The sequence below is a fragment of the Ursus maritimus genome, unplaced genomic scaffold (assembly GCF_017311325.1).
Source record: "Ursus maritimus isolate PB19 unplaced genomic scaffold, ASM1731132v1 scaffold_30, whole genome shotgun sequence".
In the NCBI taxonomy this organism is placed as follows: Eukaryota; Metazoa; Chordata; class Mammalia; order Carnivora; family Ursidae; genus Ursus; species Ursus maritimus.
Window position 1 is genome coordinate 2,765,896 of NW_024425564.1, and position 27,753 is coordinate 2,793,648.

Here is a 27,753-nt window from a genome sequence, read left to right on the forward strand (position 1 = left end):
TCAGCAGGTAGGTCCTTGGAGTGCAGTAGCCAATGAAGGATCGCGTCCTTGAGGGGGAAGGAGGCCAAGAAAAAGAAATGAGCAAATGGAAGGGGAAGAAGAAGGCAGGAAAAGGAGGGGGTGAAAATGGGCGGAAAGAACTTGCTAATTCTGGCCTCTGATGAAGAATACAGATTCTCCAGGGGGTTCTAAAGATTTTTTTTTTCTTACTCCATAAAAGAGCTGAGCAATTGCCCTCGGCTTTACATTTGTCTTGCAGGTTACAAGCCTTCCTGGGGTGAAGATCTTCCAGTGCTGCAACTCCATCACATTTGTCAATGTTAACCAGCTAAAGCACAAGCTCTTGAAAGAGGTGATGGCCGCCCCCCCACACCCTTCTGCACCTGCTCCCCTCCCACTCCCCAGGTGCCCCTCTCCTCGCCCACTCACCATCTGTATGAGACCTCTCTTACTTCTCTCAGGTTGAAATGGTAAGGGTGCCTCTTAAAGAAGAAAATATGTTCCGGCTGTTTAATGAAGAAGGCTCACAGGAGGAAAAGACGTGTCGGTGTTCCTGCAACTGTGACGAAATAGAGCCATCACCCAGGGTTAGAAAAGTCTCTTCCCTTCTGCATAACGTTCTCCACATTTTATAAAGACGTGCACTAGCCTTTTAAAAAGAAGTAAGGAAAGAAAATTGAAACCCCCTCAGGGATCTCGACTCTTAGGTGGGCTCTGGGTAATTGGAAGTCAAAGATTTCTACTCAGAAATGAAGACACGGGTCCCACTTTGAGATTTAGATCTTGACCTAAGTAGGTAGGAGGAAATGTTCGAGTCCCTACTCAATGGCCAATGACTAATCTGAGCACTGAGAACACACTCTGCCTACTGAGATTTATACCTATTTCCCTTTTACCTGCCTGGCTTTAGATTTCTGAAAATAAGTGACTTACAGGTTGTTTTCTAGGGGTGTCTGGGTGGCTCAGTCGGTTAAGCATCCAATTCTTGATTTTGGCTCAGGTCATAATCTTGGAGTTGTGGGATTGAGCCCCGAGTCGGGCTCTGTACTGGGCATGGGATTCTCTCTGCTCTCGTCCCCCCTCTAAAAAAAAAAATCGTTTCTAATTCCAACTAGGGCAGCAGAGTCGAGGTGGCTGGGGTTCTCGAGGATGTGCCAGGGTATTTTAGCTGATGAATTCCAAAGTGTTCATTATTTCTGACTCGGTCTCAATTAATTCCCTTTGTGTAATGTTTATTTCCTTTCCACACAGCTCATTTCTAGCTTTGGGGCCTTTCACCCAGTCTCTACCTATATCCTGGAGGGGCAGTTCTATCTACACACACACACACACACACACACACACACACACACTTACTCCCCCGACAAAAACACCTCCTGTCCCCCTCCTCACGTAGGCACTTGCAAACACTAAGCACCCGCTCTCATTCCCGTATACCCTGACGGAGCATAGGTTCTACTCAACTCCCTGAAAACACCAACGTCCCTGCCAAGAGGACAGAATTAGCACTCTACCTAATTTTTGTTTCCACACTGCACCGGGCATCGTAGAGGGTGTTTACAGGGCATCAACGCTTTAGAGTAGAATGGGATTACCTGGAATTTACTGAGCTTCTACTCGACATCCAGAACCGTGACACTCTGAAAAAGGAAAACGAATTCGAAGGCTCTCTGTCCTCAGGTAGTTCTTTTTTTCTTTTTCTTTTTTATTGTGGTAAAACACATCACATAAAATTTAGCATCTTAAACACTTTGAAGTGCACAGTTCGGTTGTGTTTGGTATATTCCCGTTGTTGTGCAATCGTCCCTACCGTCTATCTGCAGATTTTTTTTCATCTTGCAAAACTGGAGCTCTGTCCCCATTAAACAGCAGCTCCCCGTTTCCTCCTCCTCCCAGCCGCTGGCTTCCTCCATCCTACCTTCTGTCTCTATGAATCTGACTGTTGCAGATCCCTCATGAAGTGGGATCATACTGTATTTGTCTTTTTGTGACTGGCTTACTTTGCTCAGTGTAATGTCCTCGAGGTTCATCCAGGTTGTTCTTTTTTAAAAATGTTTTTTCATGGAAATCTTGAACATAAACAAAAGTAGAGACAAGTATAATGAGCCTCAATATACCCACCACCCACTCTAAGATTTATCAACTCATGGTCAATTTTGTTTCATCTCTATGCCCACCCATGTATAGCCTCTCAAAATCACAGAATTATTTTGAAGCGATTCATGGAATTTTATTTTATTTTAGTTTAGTTTAGTTTAGTTTAGTTTAGTTTAGTTTTCTTTTTAAGTTTTCTTTACACCCCACATGGGGCTCGAACTCACGATCCTGAGGTCAAGAGTTGCATGCTCCACCAACGGAACCAGCCAGGCGCCCCAATACATGGAATTTTAAATCAGACTAGGGAGATGACTTCCTATTAATGTGACCTACAAGGCTATTACTGTATTTTATCAATCCTAAGGTATATGTTCTTTTCACATCTCTGAAATTTGGATTCATTGTGTAATTGATGGCATGTCACAATTTAATTTGCGGTGATTTGTTTTTCTTTCTTGACAACACAGAAAAGTAGTGGTCCATCTTTAAATTGATGAAGTAGGGGTGCTTGGGTGGCTCAGTCGGTTAAGCATCTGCCTTTGGCTCAGGTCCTGATCCCAGGGTCCTGGGATTGAGCCCCAGAGTCCCAGGACCACATCCTGCATTGGGCTCCCTGCTCAGTAAGGAGTCTGCTTCTCTGCCCCTCTCCTGGCTCCTGCTTTCCGTCTTTCCCTCTCGCTCTTGCTCTTGCTTTCTCTCTCTCAAATAAATAAATAAAATGTTTTTAAAAAATTGATGAAGTAGGGGCGCCTTGGGTGGCACAGCGGTTAAGCGTCTGCCTTCGGCTCAGGGCGTGATCCCGGCGTTATGGGATCTAGCCCCACATCAGGCTCCTCCGCTATGAGCCTGCTTCTTCCTCTTCCACTCCCCCTGCTTGTGTTCCCTCTCTCGCTGGCTGTCTCTGTCGAATAAAGAAATAAAATCTTTAAAAAAAAAATTGATGAAGTAGGACAGTCCACCATTCCATACGGTCTACTGTCATGTTCAGAACTGTGTCTTTAGATTTTAACAACTCTAAGGCTTCAGGGAAAGAGAGATTGGCGTGAGTTCAAAAAGAAAGGCGAATCTCCTGAGAGCGATGGACTTGAGCTAGGCAACAGAGAGAAATTTGGATTTAGGTCCGATGGGGAAAAAGAGAACTCCTGGTCTGTTTGGACAAAGACACTGGGGTGGGAATAAGTATGGGGTCCTCCGAGGAAGAGGCTTGGCCTGGGAAGTAAGTTCAGGCAGACGCGGTGCGAGTGGATCTTGAAAGTCACTAAGGGACAAGAGTGTGTAGAGTGGATGAGGGAGAGTAAGGGGAGGCTCTCAGAGGTCTCCTTCTGCCTGGACGAGCTTGCATCTCCCCGCCACTGAGCCCGTCCTCCGCTCTTCCCCCAAAGGCCTGGCCTCGGTGGCTCTCAAACCTTGAGGCGCACCCCCCTTCTTTGAACTGTAATTTATTAGCCGTCCACACCACTTTTTTTTTTTTGCTATACAACATATCCTACCTTGTACAGTTTTTACCTTCACGTTTTATGTTTTTAACATTTATTTCGTAAGCAATGTTATTAGCAGAAACATCACCCCCAACTATACCAGTCTAGCAAATTAACTCATAAAAAATTTTCCGTATACCTTATAGTTCTTGTCCACCCATGTTGTTGTTTATCCTTTGAATGGACGCGCGCCCTCTCCCCAGGCAGAACCTGGTACAGAGCGAGCATTCACACCTTGCATGCCGTTGTATTCCCGGTGCTTGGTACTGTCCTTACGCTATAGGCAGGCGCTCCAGGCCTATTAGGATGAAAGGAGTAAAAAATAAAGACAGCCCCGCTCGAGTAACTTCTATCTTCCGAAGGAAGTCTGATGAAAGATGGAGGTGTCGAAGGGACTGATGGGAGAAACACTTCGAACAATGTATTAGGAGGTGCTGGAGACAAATTAGAACCCAGGGAGGAGGGGAAGGAATAAAGCAGCAATGATTTTAAGTGTGGCCCACAAGACAATGAAATCATCACTGGTACACGGAGGGAAGTTGGGAGGGAGACGCTGCTGAATGCGGTTTTAGTTGGGAGCTCAACGTGACAGGGAGGCATCCGAGTGAAATCCAAGCACCTAGTCCATGGGGAGCTTTCCTGCGAGAGAGGGGGGTGAGTCCGTAGACAGAAATGGCATAATCGTAGTCCTCCTCTGAGCCTCCTCACGGTCCTCCCCTAACTCTGTTGTCTCAGGTTGCCTACACGGAATTATTTGAAAGTAAACGGGACCAAGACTCCTCCTCCATTAACCTGATTCGCTGCTCGCGTTTCGAGAGCATGAACACGAGCCAGTCCACATCCGATGAACAAGTACCATACACCACGTCTTCCACGTCTCACAGAAATCCCGGGCCAAACTACAAGGACGTGGACAAAGCTTGGCTTTCTAATAACCCCTCTAGAAAGAACTCGGTGCCACTCCCCAGCATTGCTGAAAGCCAGGAGAGGAACAGATCATTCTTCCCCTACTCAGATACCTTTCTCCTACCCAGCATTCACACCATCATCCTGGATTTCTCCATGGTACAGTTCGTGGATCCACAGGCTTCGGTGTCATTGAGACAGGTTAGTACTGAGGAGGCTTTCACAAGAGCCCTGATCCCTTCCTACCTCAGCCTGCCCAGATCCCGAGTGAATATGGTCACTGATCAGCTGCTGTGTGACTCCGGGGCCAGTAGAAACTTGGCCACTAAAGACAGTTTAAGGTCAACCAGAGTAAGGGGCACCTGGCTGGCTAAGTCAATGAAGCGTCTGCCTTCGGCTCAGGTCATGATCCTGGGCCCTGGGATCGAGCCCCACGTCGGGCTCCCTGCTCTGCAGTGAGCCTACTTCTCCCTCTCCCTCTGCCTGCCTCTCCCCCTGCTTGTGCTCTCTCTCTGTCAAATAAATAAATAAAATCTTTAAAAAAAAAAAAGTCGACTAGATTAAAAAGAAAATGAACCACTCTGATTTATTGAACTGGGGTTGGTTCTCTAAGCATGGCATATTATTTCTCAAAAACTCAAAATGGGAAATTTTAATACCACGGAGGTGGCGATCTGTGCTGAACACCCCGCCACTCCCAGGACATCCTAGGAGTTCACTGCAGATCTTTGCAAGAACAGATCTGAATGTCTCCAGAAAAAAAGCACACTGAGAATCCTCCCCCATAGCACAGCTCTGCAGGAGACATTGTCAAAGACACTCAGATGTGAAGATGTGGTAAGAGGACACCACGAGCCTGGGGCTGCCGGGACCAGGACCTACAGGGTCTCCCCGGTTCCTTCCTCCTTGCGCGCATCTTTGGGTAAGATGCTGTGTCCCTGAGTCCTGGCTTCTGTCCTACATTCTGGTTTCTCCGACAGTTGTCTTTCCTCTTCTTATGCCATGTGGACAGTTCAGACGCACAACTAGCCATATCGCCTTTACTGTTAATGTCTCGTGAGTACAATATCTACTTTTCAGCCAGCTTACCTCCCCCTACAGCCCTCGGTCTGTCTCTTGTCCCTGTTGATGGTGGCTCAGGTGTGAACATCCTGAACACTCACTTCCCAGGTCTGACGGCACCCACTTTTTTTTTTTTTTGAGATCTACTCCTTTGGTTGATTTTCCTTCTTTTCTCCTTTGATCCTATCTTATCAAACCTCCTTATTCCTGAAGAGCTATGATTCTCTCTTGAGTGATTCCAGCTCCTCTTTGGTCTGAAGCACCAGGAAACTTCTCGGAGCAGAAAGAACTCTGGCTGGCTGGGTGTGGTTGTGTCCTCTGTCCTGGCTTTGCTACCGTTCGCCGTCCATCTGACCCAAGCTAGTTTAGTAAATTCCACTGCGTCTTCATTTCCTCATCTATCAAATGAGAGGCTCGGGAAAGGTTAATGTTAAGGGCTCCCCCATGCAAGACATCCTTGTCTCCACCCCATTTTCAGATTCAGTTATACTCGATGTCTTATCTTTGGGGCTTTTCCGTCTTCGGTTGCCCTGCTGGGCTGTGTCCTCTTCTGCTCTTGCACGGCAGTTACTGCTTTAGATTTCATTAAACCTACATTGTCAAATGCCTGCTACGTGCCAGACTGACCCTGGGCACATCCATATACGCTATCTCATTTAATTCTCTTGATATCCCAAGAGGCCAGCCATATTTCCCCTTAAGAGTTCCAGGCTCATGGGAACTCAAAGCCTTCAACTTTATACCATTCTTCTCTCTGCTCTGTAGCACAGTTGTGCCATCCCGTCCTCCTCTCTCTCCCCTCTACCCTTCCTTTTTTGTGGAAGCACCATATGTTCTGGTCCTTGGCATAACCTATCCACACCTGGCCTATGTTGATGACTTTCTGCTCCAGCCCCAACATGGAGGCAATGTAGACAGCCTTTACAGGCTTCAGAGATTCGTGGTGCATTTTCTCACCTTAAAGGTACAGGTTTCTTCATTCCTTCCGTAATTGTTCTATACAGCCCTATTGGAGGAAATCACTTTGTGTTTACTTTATCACTGAAAACTTAAATTTGCCAAGAAAAACCTCAGAAGTCATTTGTTTTTCATTTTTTTTTAAGATTTATGTATTTGAGACAGAGAGAGACAGCAGGAGGGAGGGGCAGAGGGAGAGAGAGAGAGAGAGAATCTCAAGCAGACTCCCCACTGAGCTCGGAGCCCAACACGGGGCTCATGAGATCGAACCTGAGATCGTGACCTGAGTTGAAATCAAGAGTCGGACGCTCAACTGAATGAGCCACCCAGGTGCCCCCAACAGTCATTCTTATTAGAGAAAATCACTCAGTTTACACTTCTTCTTAATCCATGGGATGTCACTCTCACGTTGCTCGTCATTTACAGTACGTCTGTAGTGGCTTTTTATGAAATAACTTCATGATTTACTACATGATCAAGAATGGTTTTCTTGGGGCGCCTGGGTGGCACAGTCAGTAAGCGTCTGCCTCTGGCTCAGGGCGTGATCCCAACGTTCTGGGATCGAGCCCCACATCAGGCTCCTTCCTAGGAGCCTGCTTCTTCCTCTCGCACTCCCCCTGCTTGTGTTCCCTCTCTCGCTGGCTGTCTCTGTTGAATAAAAAAAAAAAAAAAAAGAATGGTTTTCTTGTCTCTTCTCGGTGGTGAAAGAAGTAGAATCTGTTTTATTTGTGTCTTTTGCTATTTTAACGGCTCAGGGTTGGAGTCCATTCAATCCGAGAGCATCAAGGTTAATACTGACTGTACGAGTCATTGCTCTAGACCATATATATTGGCTGAAGTAAACTTGAGGTCAGTATCTGATGTTTAGTAATCTGATACTAATAAATACCTGATGTTTCACTAAAGTCAAATGCAATTTTGCAGAGCAGTTCTGAATAGGAGTCTCGGGATTCCCGAATTCCATTCTCTACTGTGTCACTTGACCAGCTTGGGCCACTTTTTTTTCCCTCCTCTGATCAGTGAACTCCAGGGAGAAGGGGTCACATGCTTGTACTGAGCGATAATACCAAGATCTGGCTGTTCCTGAGGGCTGTCCTGTGTGTTCCCGTCACGCCCGCGCTGGTCTCTCTCCTAGGCCTGTCCTCAGGAGCCTGATCTCTTTATGTGAACTGTTTCCCACCTGAGACCGTGGGCAACACTCCCTCTCACTCCCCACCCCTCATGAGAACATCTCATTCTCTTTTGTATTCCCAGCACTTTAGACCTTTCCTGGCATATGGAAGTCCACTCATCAAATGTTTAGAGAGCGGAACTGGAATGCAGGGTTGCATATACTCCAGACAAGTGAATGACCAAAGGGGTATTAAAACTTAGCGAATCAGAAGGCCCTTTCCTAGTGAGCGTGAAGATCACTAACGCTGATTTACTCTCTCCTCACAGATGTGCAATGCTTTCCAAAACGCGAACATTTTGATACTCATTTCAGGGTGTCACTGTGAGTATCCTTCACCCTATGAGGGGGCTGTTTGCACCCTGGGCGCTCTCCTCCCCAGGTGTCTGACCCTGTGTGTTTTCTGGGTTTGGTTTGTAGCTTCTGTGGTCAGGGCATTTGAGAGGAATGATTTCTTTGACGCTGGCATCACCAAGGCCCAGCTGTTCCTCACCCTCCACGACGCTGTGCTGTTTGCCTTGTCCAGGAAGTTTCCAGACTCATCTGAGTTAAGCATGGACGAATCTGAGACAGTGATACAGGAAACCTACTCAGAAACAGACAAGGTTGGATGACGCGAAGGATCGCGGTGGGGGGTGAGCGGGGGAGACACCCGATTAAGTAGAGATGAGCAATGTCCAGGAAAGGTTTTTTTAATATGGCTGTGCCAGACTTTGGGATGTTGGAGGGCTCCCTTACCAGCTGGTAAATAGCAGTGGAACTGAGTCCCAAGTTCCCCCCACTGCCATCTGGGCACCATTCAGCACGCTTTTCCAACTGAAGAGAATGTTACCTAACCCAGCAGAGGTCTCAAGGATCCTTTTAGAGCAAGCTTGGTTAGTGCCACTGCCATCCCAATTACTGCATATTTTAAACATCTCCCCTAGCTACACCTGTAGAACCCATCCCTACTCCACCCCTGGGATGAATAACAGAACCGACGAACCAGCGGAGGTAAAGCTCTGCCAGTCCAACACTTTGGCTCTTATTTACATTGGGAGTAATATAAGATTTACCCAACCTGGTGAACACAAAGGAAAATGATCTATAAGCCAGAACTTTTAGCCATTTATTAATACTAAATCAAGACCTGGGCCTATTTCCGTGTTTTTAAATCAGTGCCTGTGAAGGTTAAAGGTATCCCCTCGCCCTCCCCCCACCAAAGAAAAGGAAGTTCAAATACAGATGGGCACCAAATATGATCCAATAGCTAGAAATTATTTTTTAATTAAACCCCTGATTCTTTGACTTAATTCATTTTAATTGTGTTTGAATGTTTTATGATGAGAAGTATTAACCAGAGAAAGAAGATTTTTTTGAACACCTTAAGAAGTAAAAGATAGCCCAGCTTGTTTCTTTTTCATTTTAAGTAAACTCTGTGCCCAGTGTGGGGCTTGAACTCACAACCCTGATATCAAGAGTCGCATCTTGTACGGACTGAGTCAGCCAGGCACCCCACTTTCTTTTTCTTTTTAAAGTAATGTATTTCCCTTGCTCATTGAGAATTCTCACAGGTTATGTGCCTCTGCTTATCCAGAGCAACTTTTTCCTCAATGGACATATTTTTTTCTATTCTGCTCTGCACTCCACTCCCGTCTACAAAATCATAGTCACAAAATCTTTCAACTGGAAGAAACCTCAGAGTTTCTCAGGTCCATCCCCACCTGGAGCATTAATTCTCTTAACAACATTTCTGACACGAGGTCCTCCTGCTTATGCTTGGAGATTTCCTGCAGCTCTCAAACTTTAGTATGCATCAGAATCACCAAAATAGGGGCGCCTGGGTGGCGCAGTCGTTAAGCGTCTGCCTTCAGCTCAGGGCGTGATCCCGGCGTTCTGGGATCGAGCCCCACATCGGGCTCCTCCGCTATGAGCCTGCTTCTTCCTCCCACTCCCCCTGCTTGTGTTCCCTCTCTCGCTGACTGTCTCTCTCTGTCTAATAAATAAATAAATAAATAAATCTTTAAAAAAAAACAAAAGAATCACCAAAATATGCTGTTAAAACACAGACTGCTGGACCCCCTGGCCCCTTTATCTCCTGAATTTCTGATTCAGAGGGTCTGGGGTAGGGCCTGAGGATTTGCACTGCTAACAAGTACTGGTTAATGCTGATACTACTGATACAGAAGCCACACTTGGGGAACTACTGCCTTAGAGATTCAACGTCCGTTTTTCACTATCAAAGTCTAGTGTGCCTGGTGATCTTTGGATGTGTGCCAAACATTGTATTTAGAAAATGTTTATAAGGGCGCCTGGGTGGCGCAGTCGTTAAGCGTCTGCCTTCGGCTCAGGGTGTGATCCCAGGGTCCTGGGATCGAGCCCCACATCAGGCTCCCTGCTGGGAGCCTGTTCTTCCTCTCCCACTCCCCCTGTTTCTGTTCCCTGTCTTGCTGGCGGTCTGGTCTCTCTGTCAAATAAATAAATAAAATCTTTAAAAAAAAAAAGAAAAGAAAAGAAAAGAAAAGAAAAGAAAAGAAAATGTTTATAAAAATAATTTGAGGCCCAGGATGATATTTTTCTTCTCGAAAGAATTTAATTGTTTCGCCAGGTACCTGGAGCACACGGGGTAACTGAGCTGATTTCAGGACTTGAGGTGTTCTAGGCCGTCCAGATGACCCACAACCCAGACATAATCCATGGGAAGGTGCGCCGCAGCCCCCCCCTTGGCAGACCCTGGAATGAAACTTTGGCAACTCTTAAGCCCTTAAAATTGTCAAAAGCACTGTTCTGTATATATGGGTCACTTTGAGATCATCACCTCTACAAATCTCGTCCCAGATGCCAGACTCACCTCTGCAGATTTTCACCTTTTCCAAATCTTGGCCTGGTAGTTCTTCATGATCTTTGTTACTTTTATAGTGTCTTCAAGCAGAAGTTTTAAAATATTTTACCCAGCTCTTGCGGCTGTCCTCAGTAGGAGGTCTGAATTATGTAGTCTGCCTTTACTATAAGTGGAATTTTCTCTATTTTATTTATAATTATGATATACTTGGCAGATTTGCTTTACATATTACGTTGCCTTTCCTATATTAACCTTTTCTTATTTTCCACTTGCCTTTGGTTTAGAATGTCATCTCACTTAGGAAGTAAATTAATCATTTGTATTTTCTTCTAGATTTTTAAATTTTAAGTATTTGTATATTATACCCTTAAATCTAGTTAGGATGTATTTCCGTGTATGGTGTTAAAGAGTAATCTCTATTTTTTACCCGTACAGCTAACCATTCCTGGCTAACTCCTCTATTGGATAAACTGTCTTTCCTCCACTGATTAGAAATGCTATTTTTATAAAATATTACATTCTTATGAAAACTAAAGTCTATTTCCAGCTTAGGGTTTTCGTTGTTGAGTATAGCTTCAATACAGCTTTGTAATACATTTAGCATTTGGTTAAGAAGCCATGTGTCACCAGTGCTCTATTTCAAACTCTGCTAAGTCATTCTCACCAATTTATTCTTCCAAACAAACTTTTAAATCTTTTGTCAGCACCCCGCCCCACCCGAAAAGAATTCCATTGGAATTCTCATTAGAATTACATTAAAAATACAAAATAATTTGACAATTGATATCTTTACAGTATGTGTTCTTCTTATCTAAGAACATAGGCTGTCTTCACACTTATTCAGTCTTTTTAAATATTGCATTCATAGCAAGGTTTTGTGATTTTCTTTACACAGACAAGTTCTAAATACTTGATATTTTGTTTTATACTTTTATTGATTTTTAAAATGAACATTCTTTTTCATTATATTTTCTACCTGGCAATTTCTAGACTACAGGAAACCTATTGATTTGTATAAAATTATTTGGCCACCTTTGTCAATCCTTTTATTAGTCCTAAAAGTTTTTGTTGTTAATGCTCTTGAGTTTTCTAGATAGAAAAATATTTTCTACAAATAATATAAATACCTTATTTTCCAATTGTCAAAATTCTTATTTCAGTATCATATATTATGGCATTAGCTAGATCTCCCAGAACAATGTAAGTGATAATGGGCTGTCTTGTCTTACTCCTGAATTTTATGAGAAAAACTTCTTATGTATCTCTATTAAGGATAGTGGTAACAGTTGGCATAAGATAGAATTATATTTATACCATCTTTAAAAAGTATTCTTCTAGTTTATTAACATCCTTATCAGGACTTATACTAAGACTTGGTATTGAATATGTCAAATTTTTTTCCGGCATCTAAGCTAGGGAACTTAGGAGAGGACCAAATTCTACTTCGGATGTATTAAATTCAAGATGCTTGTTAAACATCCAAGTAGAGATATCAGAATGGAAATGGGTATATGAACGAACAGATCAGGGGAAGGGTTATAACCAAAAAGTCATTGGCACATAGATGATAATGAAAATTATGGGACTAAATAAAATTGCCTATGGAAGGAGTGTAGGTGCAGAAGAGAAGGTCCCAGGATCGAGCCCTGGGGCTTGCCAACATTTAGAAGTCCAAAAAAAGTAAGGAGACAACGAATAGACCAGAAAGAAGCAACCAGGAAGGAAGCAGGTAAAGCAAAAGAGTGTCATATGGTGGAAGAGAAAAAATTGTTTCAGGAGAGATGAAAATCATTAATTCTATGGAATGCTGCTACAAAGCTGATTCACCAAGCCTGTGGGGCATCTGCTATGTGACAGGCTCAGTGCCCGGTACTCAGAAACCAGGCACTGCCTTACCTCAAGGAGCTTAGAGTCTCATAGGGGAAATAGATTTGTAAATAAATAAGGCAATACATTATGTGCTAGAGGTGTGCGTGAGGTATAGTCGGAACACAAAGGATCCCAGTTGGTCATCTTTGATCTGAATTTGGAATGGTGAACAAGTGTATGTGGACAAGGTAGAGAAGGACAAAGCAGGCACAGGGAGCAGCATGAGCAGAGGTAAGCAGAAGTCAGACTATCTTTGGTTATATTTAAGGCTAGAGCAAAGGGTAGAGACTACAGATGTGGGTAAAGCTGAAGAAGATGGCAAGAGGCAAGGTCACAAAGGGCCTTACGTCCCCTGCCAAAATTACACTGGGGGTTGGAAAGGCAAGTAAGATCAAGAAGACAAGATGTTTCAGAATGCTGCCAAGACCACTGCTGTTTCAATGGTTGACCATGAAATCCAGGCTAGCTAGGAAAGCCAAAGAAATCAGAAGTTATGGATTGACAGAGCCTGAAGAATAGGGAGTAAACAAGGAACCAGAGGGTGCAAAGATGAAAAGCAGATGTGAGCCAGAAATATTATCTACTTTGCCCGGAATTCATGATTTCTCGTATCTTAAGTCCTATTGTACCCTGAAATTCCTTGACTGTTTAAAAGTTAAACTTAAATGAATCATCGAGCCTTACATCGAAAACTGGGGATGTACTGTATGGTGACTAACATAATATAATAAAAAATCATTATTAAAATAAAAAAAATAAATAAATAAAAGTTAAACTTAATTGGAAATGTTAACCCTTCTCATTGTGTGTATTTTAGAATGGAGAGTCAGGACTTAAAATGAGCGACAGTCTTCTAGAAGTCTCCAAAAACATAAATCCAGACTACACCATGATTCGGGAACCAATGACAGAGGAGGAGTCAGAGCTAGACCTGGAGCTGCAGCCCACACTGCGGTCAGAACAAGAGCCTGAGCTGGATCTAGAGCTGGACCTGGATCACGAGATGGAGCCTGAGTCAGAGCTAGAGCCTGAATCTGAGCTAGAGCCCGAACCAGAGCTAGAGCCTGAGTTGGGGCTCCAGCCTGAGCCCAAACCCAGACCAAGGGCTCAGACTTATCCTCGGCAGCAGTACTGGCCTCTGTATCAGTCTACGCCTCCCAGCTCCCCAAGTCAGGATCAGGCTAGGGCACAGTCATTGGAGAGGAGGCGTCAAATTAGGAATTCATATTCACCCAAGGGCAATAAAACTGTGGATCCTTAGGAAGTGAGCTGGGAACAAGAAGTCAGATTCCCTTGGCAAATCCTCCTCACCCAAATGGGTTCACTTGGTCAGAAGACCTAGACTACTTACAAACCAGCAATACTTGTTTTGGGACCTCCTCCAACTGCTGGCCTCGTGCATGCTCAGCAGTGGGACCTCACTCCCAGATCACAGTACTAAATACCAAGAATTATCTCTGAATTCCCTATCTAGGCTTACCTCATTTCATCTTCAGCAGATATTCTAGTGAAAGATTTCCTTCTTTGCATACCCCATACCTCTGGGGATATTGTCCAACCATTTCTAACTTACTCCTCTCCTCTGTTTCCCTTTCTCCAAAGAGATGAGGCTCCAATAAAATATATGACTCTAGTTACATTTGGACCCTTCCTGCATCTTTCCCTTCTCTGTATTCCGTATACCGAAGGAAACGTTGGGTGGGAGAAATTCCAGAAGTGGGTGGACGTGATGAAAAAGAGATGAGCAAGAAAAGGAAAAACTGGGTAGCACTTGAATTTTATATGCCAGGTATCTTCACTGCACTCAGGGTGGAAATTCTGAAATAGGTAGGTTAAGCTAGGCCAGCCCGTGAGGCTTGTAGTACAAGGAATTGTTAGGCCGGAAACAATTTTGCCATCACTCCCAGGTCAGGATCTTATCCTACCACTGTTTCAGAAGACCAGTCAGCTGTACCAACTGATGAGAATGTTAGCTCTGTAGAGCTCTCTTTGGTATTCAGATTGACATTCACCACTGCTGCTTTCTTACAAGTTTTTAAGATACAAACAATCTCAAATCTGATTCTCGGTGGGCCAAACTTAAAGTCTGTGACAGACACAAACCTCTTAGGAATTAGAAAAGTCATTCCTTACCAGTTTGGTCCAAATCCATGCAAAAAATTCCCCACTCCCCTGTTAAAAAATATCTAGTATTAAGCTGTAAGCAGAAGAGAAATAATGGACCTCTGGGCAAAGTTATATGGAATCCTGAATTTTCCACTCGATAAACAAGATTCCTCTACTTGGGTACTCCATTTCTCTCATCTGTTAGATGAAAGAAATTCTTGTTAAAATATAGATATCTCTTTTCATAGAGATGACCTGTGCAATCACTCATTCTATATTCACTAAGCGTCTGCTCCACGCACACCCCAAACTGCGGGGTAGATAGAACAATATTAGCCCTACTTTACGTGCATAAACTGAGACTCAGATAAGTTTTGTAACTAGCTCGAGGTACCCTAAAAAGGATGGGAGCCCACATCACAAGCCTCATTTGTTCATGTTTACTCACTGCATTTATTGAACTCCTACTATATGCCAGGTACTGTCCCAAGTGCTGAAGATACGAGATGAGCAGAATAGATGATAAAAATAATTACAAATTGTGATAAGTACCTTGCAGGTAAAATACAGTAAAGTCTGAGGGCCTGCACCTGTCTCGGGTGTCAAGGAAGTCCTCCCCATGGCCATGACCTGTGACCTGGCACCTGAAGGATGAGTTGGAGTTAGGCCTAAACCAAGTTCCAATGACTGCGAGGAGGGCAGAGCCAAATGGGGGACCAAGAGTGGTAACCATGAGTAAGTACAAAAGCTAGGCACCCAGGAACACAGCCAGATGGAGTCTAGTGGTACTTGCTATGGCACCAAGGACTTAACCAGAAACTGGGTCGAACTCGGAATGAATTGTCAAGGTGGCAGGGACAGGCGCAGAAGTTTGTCAAAACCAAGAAAATATTTCACACTTCAAACAGGAGACTAGAAAGTACATGGAGAGCCCAGTTTCTGCAGGCTGCCGCCCTCTCACACCAGCTGCCTTGTATTGCCCACATTTCCATCAGAAGAAGGTCTTTAAACATGGAATCAGTGGCTTCTGACACTTGAGCAAAAGTGGTAGAGTTTAGACTTTGGTCCTTTCTGCTGCAAGCGCAACATAGCCGAATCTTGGCTTTGGTGCATGACCCCGGAAGGACCCAACTAGATGCTTGGATGACAGTCTATCTTTAACATCCATCCTTTCCCAACATAGTAAGATAAATAAAAATAGTTAATTGATTGTTAATAGTACAGCATTCAAGAAAATGCAAACTGAGTAACAATTCGAAGGCTGAGTCTTCTTCCAAAATGCAAATCACCTGAATTTCTAAGATATTTCAAACCTCATAAAATAGTACAGTTTGGGTTGCTTAGCTCACTTTTCATAGCATGGCCATCATTGCAGCTTTTATCTTCAAGGAGAGACTAGAGAAAAATGCTAAAGACTGAAAAACCAGTACAGACTGAATCCAAAAGTGTGTCTTAGCACAAAGTTTTCTCCACTACTGAAAAAAAAAATACCTCAAAGCAGCTTATGGTCTACAGTAAATGCGGGTTGGGGTGTGATTTTTAAATGTAAAGAACTAAGTTGAATCACTAGACCTGCAGAAAAGTAGGTCTAGAAAAGAAACTGATCAAAACAGGTAATCTTCGCTGTATCTAAGTATGTTAAATGCCACACAGCCCAATGAATGGTGACCTGAAGTCTCACCCATATCTGATTTAGATATTTAGATGAGACTTTGGACTTAGACCTTTGAGTTGATGACATGTGAGAAGGACAGGAATTTTGTCCTGTGATTAGATCACCCTTATAATTATTAATGGGATTAGTGTCCTTACAAAAGAGGCCTCAGAGAGATCCCTCCCGCTTTCCACCACCACCTCCCTTCCACAGCAAGAAGAGCGCCATCTATGAATCAGGAAGTGGGTTCTCACCAGACACCAAATCTGCCAACATTCTCACCGTGGACTTTCCAAGCTCCAGAACAGGGAGAAATAAATTTCTGTTGTTTATAAGCTGGCAGTCTGTGGTATCTTGTTATAACTGCCCCAATAGACTGGACACCATGGCATAAGGATAAAAGGAAGAATAAAATATGATTTTTGCCCTCAAGGAGCTCCCAAACTACAAACAGGCATTGTGGGAGGGAGTGTCATAGACTCCTAAATGAAAAGGTGATAATGAGAGGGAAAGTACTATGGAAATAGGGATGACAAGAGAGGTTAGAAAGAATGCAGATCAGGGAAAACTACTGAGAAGAGATGGCATTTTGAGCTGGGCATAGAGAATATTAGGAATTGTCAACTATATTTAGATTAAAAAGCTTTTTTGGGAGGCGCCTGGGTGGCTCAGTCAGCTAGGCATCTGACTCTTGGTTTCAGCTCAGGTCATGATCTCATGGGTCGTGGGATCGAGCCCCAAGACAGGCTCCACGCTCAGCACAGAGTCTGCTTGTCCCTCTCTTGATGCCCCTCCCCCTCTCAAATTAATAAATAAGTATCTTTTTAAAAATACTTTTTTTGAAAAAAGAATACATAGGAATTATCTCATAAAAGAGGAAGTACACATTACAACTTAAGAAATGGTCTTGCCAAAAAGATTAAACCTGAATATTATCAATACTGCAGCTCTAACTGCCAATTACAGGAAATACAGGGGCCAGGAACATGTTAATCAGTGGAGTCCATCAGTGGAATCCAAAAAATTCAACAGGACAAATGAGCCAGTTCCTTCAACAAATACATTGAAAAACAAAAACAAAGAAGAATGAAAAAAATCTATAAATTCAGGGTCTTAAGGATGGAATGTGTGGACCTTGTTCGAATCTTGATTTGACCTAACTGGAAAAGAACATGAGAAAACTTCTGCTTCAGAGTAAAAAGTGACAGCACCACTCCCTCAGTATCAAGAAAAAAATGAACAAATTATGAAATATTTCAAAAGATATTAGAAAGTTGTAGAAGCCAAGAAGAGTAAAAGAACTCAAAGGTAAGAGAGAAAAGACTCCTTCTTAGGTAAGTTGAGATTATTGGCCATTTTTCTTCTTAAGGGTTATTTGCAGAATCTGGAATCAAGCTTTCCTTAGGCAGAGGGGCTCTGCCAGGAAAAAACAAAACTAATGAAGCTTTTGATGGCCACTTAAGTGGGTATGGCAAGTTGATTGGCTGAATGCCAGGACCACTCAGGAGGCTAGGGATCGTCCTGCAAAGGCAAAATGAAATCTACCAAGTCTCAAAGTACCTTCGTCTAGGAAACAAAGTCACTAGAGGAAGGGGCTTTTAATAAGCATACAAAAGATCTTGCCCTTGAGACATGTGAAGCCAGAGGTGGACTGAGTCTAACTAAAGCCATAACACAGCTCAATTTCCAATACAATTAGAATGATCAGTCCCTTGCTTTTTTGCCTAATGAGAAGTATGTAGCCTATGTGGGAAGAAATAACATTGACTTCAGTCTCTCTTTTTTGCTCGGCCTCCAGCATACAACTTTTAAAAACCACAAGGCATTTGAAGAGACAGGAAAAATGTCTGAAATTAAGGGGGAAAAAAGTATAAGAGTGCCTGGATAGCTCAGTCAGTTAAGCGTCTGACTCTTGATCTCAGCTTAGGTCTTGATCTCAGGGTCATGAGTTCAAATCCTGCATTGGGTTCCATGCTGGGCATGGAGCATACTTAAAAAAAAGAAAAAGAAAGAAAATAAAATATACAATAGAAGCAGTCCCACAGATAATCCAGGTGTCACAGTTAGTGGGGAAAGACTTCAAAATAACTAGTATAAATATATTTGAGAAAGTGGAGTAAAAGATGGACAAAACGAATAAAATGAGTAATTTCAAAAGAATTATACTTGATAGAAAAAGAATCCAATGGACATTCTAGGACTGGAAAATGAACACTCATTGGACATGTTCAGCAACAGACTGGACACAGCACAAGATGGGACTATATCACTCAAAGACAGCAAACACAATGGGGCGCCTGGGTGGCTCAGTCGTTAAGCATCTGCCTTCGGCTCAGGGCATGATCCCGGTGTTCTGGGATCAAGTCCCGCATCAGGCTTCTCTGCTGGGAGCCTGCTTCTCCCTCTCCCACTCCCCCTGCTGTGTTCCCTCTCTCGCTGGCTGTCTCTCTGTCAAATAAATAAATAAAATCTTAAAAAAAAAAAAAAGACAGTAAACACAAGATTTTCAAGACGAAGTACATAGAGAAAAACATGGGAAAAACAGAAGAGAGCATGGAAAACATGTAACACATAGTCACATGGCCTGATGTATGTGTTACAGTAGTCCAAGAAAGAAGAGAATGGGGGAAGCACTGTTTGAAGATGTAATGACTGAGAATTTGCCCAACCATGAAAGACAGAAACTCAAAGATTCAAGAAGGTCAGCAAACCCAGAGCAAAATAGAAAGAAAACCAAGCACAGGCAGATCATAGCCAATGTGCTGAAAACCGAAGATGAACAGAAAATCTTAAAAGCAGCCAGAGAAAGAAGATACATACTTGCAGAAGTACAACAATAACACTGTTGGCTTTTTAACAGAATCAGTGGAAAACCAGAAGATCAAAGGGTGACATCTTTTAAGTTCTGAAAGAAATGACAAATCTGCAGCCCTAAAATTCTGTACCCAGTGAAAAATATCCTCCAAAAATGAAGAAAATGAAATAAGATTTTATTAGATGAGTAAATTGAGAGAATTCATTACTTACAGATTCACGTTAAAGTTCTTGAGGCTGGGGCACCTGGCTGGCTCAGTTGGTAGAGCAGGCAACTCTTGATCTCAGGGTCGTGAGTTCCAAACCCCATGTTGGGTGTAGAGATTAGTTAAAAATAAAATCTTAAAAAAGAGAGAAAAGAGAAAGTTCTTCAGGCTGAAGGAAAATTACTGCAGGGGGAAGCTCAGAACTGTAAGAAGGAATGAAGAGCATTGGAAGGGCTATATTTGTGGGTACATATAAAAGAATATTGCTTGTGGTTGTTTAAAGCAATAATAATAACTATATCCTGTGCAGCTTATCACATTAAAGTATACTATATAACTACAAAAATAAAAAAGACAAGAGGGCAAATGGAGATAAGCTGTTCACAAAGTGGTAAAAAACTAATTTAAGGTAGATTATAAGTTGAAGATGCATATTATTATGTCCAGGGAAACTTTTTTTTTTTTAAAGATTGTATTTATTTACTTGACAGAGAGAGAGACAGCCAGCGAGAGAGGGAACACAAGCAGGGGGAGTGGGAGAGGAAGAAGCAGGCTCCCAGTGGAGGAGCCTGATGTGGGGCCCGATCCCACAACGCTGGGATCACGCCCTGAGCGAAAGGCAGATGCCCAACGACTGAGCCACCCAGGTGCCCCTCGGGAAACTATTAAAATAATAATGCATAAAAGATATAATTAAAAATCAATAGAGAAGAGGTGAACCTGGGTGGCTCAGTCAGTTGGGCATCCGACTCTTGATTTCGGCTCAGGTCAGGATTTGTGGGGTGTGAGATAGAGCCCTGGGTCAGCTCCACGCTGTTTGTGGGGCTTGCTTGATTCTCTCTCTCCCTCTCCTTCTGCCCCTCCCTACTCTTGCACTCTCTCATGCTCTCTCTCTCTAAAAAAAAAATAATAATAAATCTTAAAAAAAATTACTAGAGAAGATAAAAATACTTGATTAATCCAAAGGATCACTGGAATAAGAAAACAAAGAATATATGGGACAAGTAGAAAAGAAATAAATCCCAAGAATATATATATCACTGTAAATATAAATATGCAAATATATACACAGTATAAGGATGGGAAAAACATAACAAGCAAATAGTAACCAAAAGAAAGCTGAGGTGGAAATGTTAATATCAGACAAAGGATAGTATAAGACAGAAAGTATTCCTAAAGGTTAAAGAGGGCCACTCCACAGTGATGAAAGATGAAAGGGTCAATGAAACACAACAACATAACAATCCTAACTTTGTGTGCACTTAATAACAGTTTCAAAATACATAAAGCTGGCTCAGTTGGTAGAGCATGGGCCTCTTGATCTCCAGATTGTGAGTTCAAGCCCCACTTTGGATGTAGAAATTACTTTAAAATAAAATTAGAAATAAACAAAATATGGGGTGCCTGGGTGGCTCAGTCGGTTAGGCATCTGCCTTCACCTCAGGTCATGATCTCAGGGTCCTGGGATCGAGTCCCACATCGGGTGGGGAGCCTGCTTCTCCCTCTGCCTGCCGCTCCCCCTGCTTGTACGCGCGCTCTCTCTCTGACAAATAAATAGAAAAAAATCTTAAAATAAATTGACAAAATATATAAATCAAAATGACAAAAATAAGAGGAGGAATAAACAAATCTCAGAGCACAGGTGGAGATTTTTAAATTTTTTTGGGGGGGGCGCCTGGGTGGCACAGCGGTTAAGCGTCTGCCTTCAGCTCAGGGCATGATCCCGGAGTTCTGGGATCGAGCCCCACGTCAGGCTCTTCCACTATGAGCCTGCTTCTTCCTCTCCCACTCCCCCTGCTTGTGTTCCCTCTCTCGCTGGCTGTCTCTCTCTCTGTCGAATAAATAAATAAAATCTTTTAAAAAAAATTTTTTTTAAGATTTTATTTATTTGTCAGAGAGAGAGGGAACACAAGCAGGGGGAGTGGGAGAGGGAGAAGCAGGCTTCCCGCTGAGCAGGGAGCCCAATGCGGAGCTCAATTCCAGAATCCTGGGATCATGACCTGAGCCGGAGGCAGATGCTTAACGACTGAGCCACCCAGGCGCCTCAAGTTGGAGATTTTTAACACAATTCTCTCAGTACAGAAAGGATTCTAAAGTCCTTGTATTTTTCAGGAAGAGGATAAAGATGGTGATTAAAGCCGTATTTCAGATTAAATATGTATAGCAGTATTTTAAGGGTAACCACTAAAATAAACTAGGTAATTTTCAAACCAGTAAAGGGAAAAATGGGGGAGGAAGGACCCAATCAAAAAGGAAGGGAGCAAGAAAGGAGAAAAACATTTTTTTAAACAACCAATATGTGAGTGGGACACCAAGAAAAATATTGAGTTTTGCTCTTCTTTTCTTGAGTAAATCTCGAGTTCCCAGCCTATGGTAGGTGCTCAGAATACGTTTACTCGGGATGTTAAGCTTATTTATTCATTCACATGCCCAATCTTTTACTCTCTTATTCATCCATGCATGCATGGATCAAACATTCAAGATAGTCCTTGCCCTCAAAGTATTTCTAATCTGAATGAGCATGAATAGAATAATAAATGACAACACTACAATGCGATATGTACAAACTAAAACTTAAAAAAAGAAAGAGAGAGAGAGAGAAAGAAAGAAAGAAAGAGAAAGAAGAAAGAAAGAAAGAAAGAAAGAAAAAAAGAAAGAGAAAGGAAGGAAAGAAGGAAGGAAGGGAGGGAGGAAGGGAGGGAGGGAGGGAGAAAAAGAAAGAAAGAAAGAAAGAAAGAAAGAAAGAAAGAAAGAAAGAAAGAAAGAAAGAAAGAAAGGAAGAAAGAAAGAAAGAAATAGGTACAGAGGGAGGAAGGAGAGAGACCAGGTTTTCCAGACTCCCATTCTTTTGGCTGCAGCCCATATTTTAAATCACAACACAATATACATACACACATATAACAGAGACAAAAGTTCCAAGAAATAATACTTTCCCTCTTGTTACCTGATATTCTTCAATATTTTCTGTTCTTTTCTATTTCTCTGAGTGTATGTGTGTTTTAATGGTCATGACCCATCACATTTATTTCATGACTCACTAACTTAATCAAGATCCGTAGTTAGAAAAACTGTTCTCATGGTAGCTAAGCCTGAACTGAGTTCTACTTTACTGTTTAATTTTAAAATAGTAAAAATAGGGGCACCTGGGTGGCTCAGTCAGTTAGGCATCCGCCTTCAGCTCAGGTCATGATCTCAGGGTCCTGGGATAGAGCCCCACCTTAAGCTCCCTGCTCAACGGGGAGTCTGCTTCTCCCTCGTCCTCTCCCTCTGCCCCTAACCCCGCTCACGTTCACTCTCTCTCTCAAATAAAATCTTTTTAAAAATTAAAAAAAATAAAACTACAATCTAGAGCTATTGTTTTAAAAAGATAAATTAGAGGGGCACCTGGGTGGCACAGCGGTTAAGCGTCTGCCTTAGGCTCAGGGCGTGATCCCGGCAATCCGGAATCGAGCCCCACATCAGGCTCCTCCGCTATGAGCCTGCTTCTTCCTCTCCCACTCCCCCTGCTTGTGTTCCCTCTCTCGCTGGCTGTCTCTATCTCTGTCGAATAAATAAGTAAAATCTTAAAAAAATAAAATAAAAATAAATAAAAAGATAAATTAGTAAAAATAGTTACATAGTTCAAAAAATAAGACTACTCAAAAAGTTAAGTCAGTGAAAAATCTTGCTCCTGTTCCACACTCCCATTCCCAAGTTCCTTTTTCCTTACCCCACCCAGATAACAACTATTATTACTTTTTTTGTGTGCTTCCACGTCCTTCTAATATGTCTTTATGCCAAAACAGCAAGTATGGCTATTTTTATGCAAATAGGCATAAATATGAATATATGAACATATAGTCTTATGTTCCCCTTTTCTTGGCTAAACGGTAATTAAATATGTTTGACAACTTTCTTTTTTAAAAAACTATCTTAGAGACTTCTAATATCGATACTGATCTAAAGGAGGGTTTTTTTATTTGTTTGATTAAATTTTGGGGTTTTGTGTGTGTGTGTGTGCTGGACTTCAGGTCAGTTTTTATTTTAAACAGCTTAATTGAGCCATAATTGACATACAATAAATGACTCATTTTTAAGTGCCCAATTTGATGTTTTGACTTATGTATACACCCACGAAACCATCACCACCATCAAGATAAGCATATTGGTCACCCCAAAAAATTTCCTCACACCCATTTGTAAGCCAATGCTCCTGGCCTCCCCAACTGAGTCTCCACTCCCAGAAAAACACTGAGCTGCTGTCGGCATGCAGTGGTTCTCATTTTCTGGACTTCTGCATAAATGGATGATACAGTACGTGCTTTTTCTGGCATGGCCGGGGGGGGGGTGGTGGTGGTGGCTTCTTTCATTCAGCATAATTACTTTAAGATTCATGCATGTTGCTGCATGTACCAAGAATTCATCCGCTTTTATTGCTGGTTTTCCATGGTACAGATATCTCACGATCTGTTTACTCATCTGCTTATGGACCTGAGTTGTTTCCAGTTGGGGGCTATTACAAATAGGTTGCTATAAACAGTAATGCAGAAGTCTTTGTACGAACGTATAGTTTCACTTCCCTTAGGAATAGAATGGCTGAGTCATATGCTAAGTGTGTGATTAACATTTTAAGAATTTTCCAAAATGGGGACACCTGGGTGCCTTGGTCAGTTAAGCGTCTACCTTTGGCTCAGGTCATGATCCCAGGGTCCTGGGATCAAGTCCCACATCGGGCTCCCTGCTCAGCGGGGAGCCTGCTTCTCCCTCTGCCTGCCACTCCCCCTGCTTGTGCTGACCCTCACTTTCTCTCTCTGACAAACAAATAAATAAATAAATCTTTAAAAAAAAAAGAATTTTCCAAAATGTTTGCACTATTTTATATTTCCACCAGCAGTGTAGGAGAATTCAGTTGCTCCCTATCTTCATCAACACTAGTTATGTTCAGTCTTTTTAATGTAAGACTTTCTAATAGCTGTCTAGTTACATCTCACTGTTCTTTTATTTTTTTTTTAAAGATTTTATTTATTTATTTGACAGAGAGAGAGACAGCCAGCAAGAGAGGGAACACAAGCAGGGGGAGTGGGAGAGGAAGAAGCAGGCTCCCAGCGGACGTGCGTGGGGCTCGATCCCGGGACCCTGGGATCAGGCCCTGAGCCGAAGGCAGATGCTTAATGACTGAGCCACCCAGACACCCCTCACTGTGCTTTTAATTTGCTTTTCTCTAATAACCAATAATGTCGAAAATTCTTTCATATGCTTATTTTATATTCATGTATCTTTTAGTTTTATTGATTCGCTCTATGGTTTTTCTGTTTTTTAGTTCATTGATTTCTACTCAGATCTTTATTTCTTTTCTTTGCTTATTTGGGGTTTCATTTGTCCTTCTTTTATTAGATTTTTAATGTGGAAGCTGAGGTTATTGACTTGAGACCTTTCTTCTTTTTAATACTGGTGTTAGAATGCTATAAATTTCCATCTGAGTACTCCTTCAGCAACATTCCCCAAATTTTAATATGTTATGTTTTTATTCAGTTCAAAATACTTTATGATTTCACTCTTTTTTTTTTAATTATTTTATTTATTTATTTGACAGAGACAGACAGCCAGCAAGAGCGGGAACACAAGCAGGGGGAGTGGGAGAGGAAGAAGCAGGCTCATAGCGAAGGAGCCTGATGTGGGGCTCGATCCCACAACGCCGGGATCACGCCCTGAGCCGAAGGCAGACGCTTAACGACTGTGCCACCCAGGCACCCCTATGATTTCACTCTTGATTTCTCCTTTGACTCCTGGATTATTTAGAAGTGTGTTATTTAGTTTCAGATATTTGGGGGATTTTCTAAATACCTTTTGTTTATTTCTTACTTAATTCCTTTGCGGTGAGAGAACATACTTTGCATGATGTGACTCCTTTAAAATTCTTTGAGACTTGTTCTATGGTGCAAAAAAGGTCCATGTGCACTTAAAAAGAATGTGTATTCTGCAGTTGTTGGGAAGACTATTTTATAAATGTCAGTAAGGTGAAGTTGGTTGACCGTGTTGTCCGAATCTTCTAAATCATTACTGATTTCCTGTCCATATGTTCTATCAATCATTGAGAGAGGGGTATTGAAAACTCCAACTACTGGGGCACCTGACTGACTCAGCTGGAAGAGCATGTGACTCTTGATCTTGGAGTTCTAAGTTCAAGCCCCACATTAGGTGTAGAGATTACTTAAAGTAATATAAATAAAATCTCTTTAAAAAAGAAAAAGAAAACTCCGACTCTAATCACAGGTTGGGCTATTTCTCTTTGCATTCTGTTCATTTTGTTTACCATGTATTTTGACGCTCTGTTCTTAGGTGCTTAACATTTAGCTTTGTTATGTCTTCTTGATGAATGGACCCATTCACTCCTTATGAAATGGCACTCTTTGCGTCTGGTGATATTTTTGCTCTGAAATTTACTTTGCCTAATATTATTATTGCCATTACAGCTTTCTTTAGAATAGTGTTACCACAGTCGATCTTTTCTCTATCCTTTTATTTTTAACATATTTGGACCTTCAAATTTAAAGTGGGTTTCTTGTCCGTGGCATATAATTTGGTCTTTTTCTTTTCTCTGTCTGAAAATCTCGCATCTTTATTTGGGATATTTAGACCATTTGCATTTAATGTGATTATTGATATGTTTAGGTTTGAGTCTGTCATCCTGCTATTTGTTTTTTATTTGTATCATTTGTTCTTTGTTCCATTTTTCCTGTTTCTGCTTTCTTCCGGATTAAGCAAATATTTTTAGTGATTTGATTCTACCCTTTTGTTGGGTTGTTAGCTACAGCTCTCTGTTGGATTGTTTTAGAGGTTGCTGTAGGGTTTATAGTATGCATATTTGACTTATTACAGTCTACCTTCAAGGAATAATGTGACTTCATCTATAAGAATCTTATAACTCTATACTTCCACATCTTCCCTTCCACTCTTTGTGCTATTGTCGTCATACATTTTAATTCCATGTATGTTAGAAGCCCCCAAATATATTGCTATTATTTTTACTTTAAGCAGTCACTTATCTTTAAGAAGATTTAAATTAAAAAATTTTACAATTTACCCACATTGCAATTCTATTGCTCTTCATTCCTAGCTGTAGATTCGTATTTCCATCTGGAATTGTTTTCCTTCTGCTCGAAGGATTTCCTTGAACGTTTCTTGTAGTGCGGGTCTTTCAGACTTTTTTTATGTCCAAAAAAGTTTGTATTTCATCTTTGTTGTTGAAACACATTGTCACTAAGTAGAATCTGGGTCTGACAGTATTTTAAAGAGGTTGTTCCACTCTCTTCTGGCTTGCATGTTTCTTTTTTTTTTTTTTTAAGATTTTATTTATTTATTTGACAGAGAGAGACAGCCAGCGAGAGAGGGAACACAAGCAGGGGGAGTGGGAGAGGAAGAAGCAGGCTCCCAGTGGAGGAGCCTGACGTGGGACTCGATCCCAGGACTCCGGGATCACGCCCTGAGCCCAAAGCAGACACTTAATGACTGAGCCACCCAGGCGCCCCCTGGCTTGCATGTTTCTAAAGAGAAATCTGCTGTCATCTTTTCCTGTTCCCTTGTATGTAATGTGTCTTTTATTTCACACTGCTTTTAAGATTTGTTCTTTTGTTTGTTTTTAAGGACTACCAGAACTTTTATTTTTGCTTAGTTTTATTAAGAATGTGTTATTTATTGCTGGTTTTAAGCAATTTGATTATAATGTGCTTTGAAATCGTTGTGTTGTGGGGTTTTTTTTAAGATTTTACTTTTAAGTAATCTCTACACCCATTGTGGGGTTCAAACTCACAACCCCAAGATCAAAAATCACATGCTCTACCAACTGAGCCAGCCAGGCACCCCTGATGTAGTTTTCTTTATGTTTCTTCTGCTTGGGGTTCATTGAGCTATGGGGATTTTTTGGTTTATAGTTTTCATCAAATTATAAAATTTTGGCCATTCTTCAAATATTTACTGTCCCTCTCCCTTCTTCTCCAGGTATTCCACTAATATGTCTTATTAGTCCACTTGAAGTCTCCCTGTAGCAAACTGATACTCTGGATTTTTGGTTTCGGTTTTGATTTTCCCCTTTTCTATTTATTTTCTTTATTCTCTCTTTCTGTCTTTCATCTTGGATAGCTTCTGTAATTCCATCTTCAGGTTCATGGGTTTTGTTTTTTTTTTCTTCTACAATGTCCACTCAGGTGGTAATCCCATACAGTAAATCCTTTCATCTCAGACATTGTTGTTTTCTTTTCTAGAAGTTCAGTGTTGGTCTTTTTTATATCTTCTACATCTCTACTTAACATATTTTAACATTTCCTCTAGTATCTTAAACATACAGACTACAGTTATAGTTGTTTTCATGTGTTCTACTAATCCCATCAAGGTATTTTCTGGCTCAGTGTTGGTTGATTTTCCTTCTCCTTAAGGGTCATATTTTTCTGCCTCTTTGCATATGAATTAACTTTTATTGGATAGTGGACCAATCATGTGAGATATTGTAGATTTTATCTTTTGGGGCATGAGATATAATTATATTCCTCTAAATATTCTTGATCTTCATTGTGGGATGTGGTTAAATGACTCGGAAACATTTTGATGACTTTAAGTATTACTTATTTATCCTTTGT

The 27,753-nt window shown here is 41.8% G+C and overlaps 1 protein-coding gene across 1 annotated transcript in view; it reads left to right on the top strand.

Moving 5' to 3' along the window:
* The window catches only part of SLC26A8 (solute carrier family 26 member 8), a 107,172-nt gene extending 93,550 nt beyond the window's left edge, over positions 1-13,622 (top strand). The window contains exons 14-19 of the mRNA XM_008693487.2: positions 260-352; positions 462-587; positions 4,311-4,682; positions 7,941-7,995; positions 8,092-8,276; positions 13,179-13,622. Of these exons, the coding sequence (XP_008691709.1) occupies positions 260-352; positions 462-587; positions 4,311-4,682; positions 7,941-7,995; positions 8,092-8,276; positions 13,179-13,622 (1,275 nt within the window). The remainder of the gene's footprint in view (positions 1-259; positions 353-461; positions 588-4,310; positions 4,683-7,940; positions 7,996-8,091; positions 8,277-13,178) is intronic.
* Positions 13,623-27,753: the final 14,131 nt, after the last annotated feature.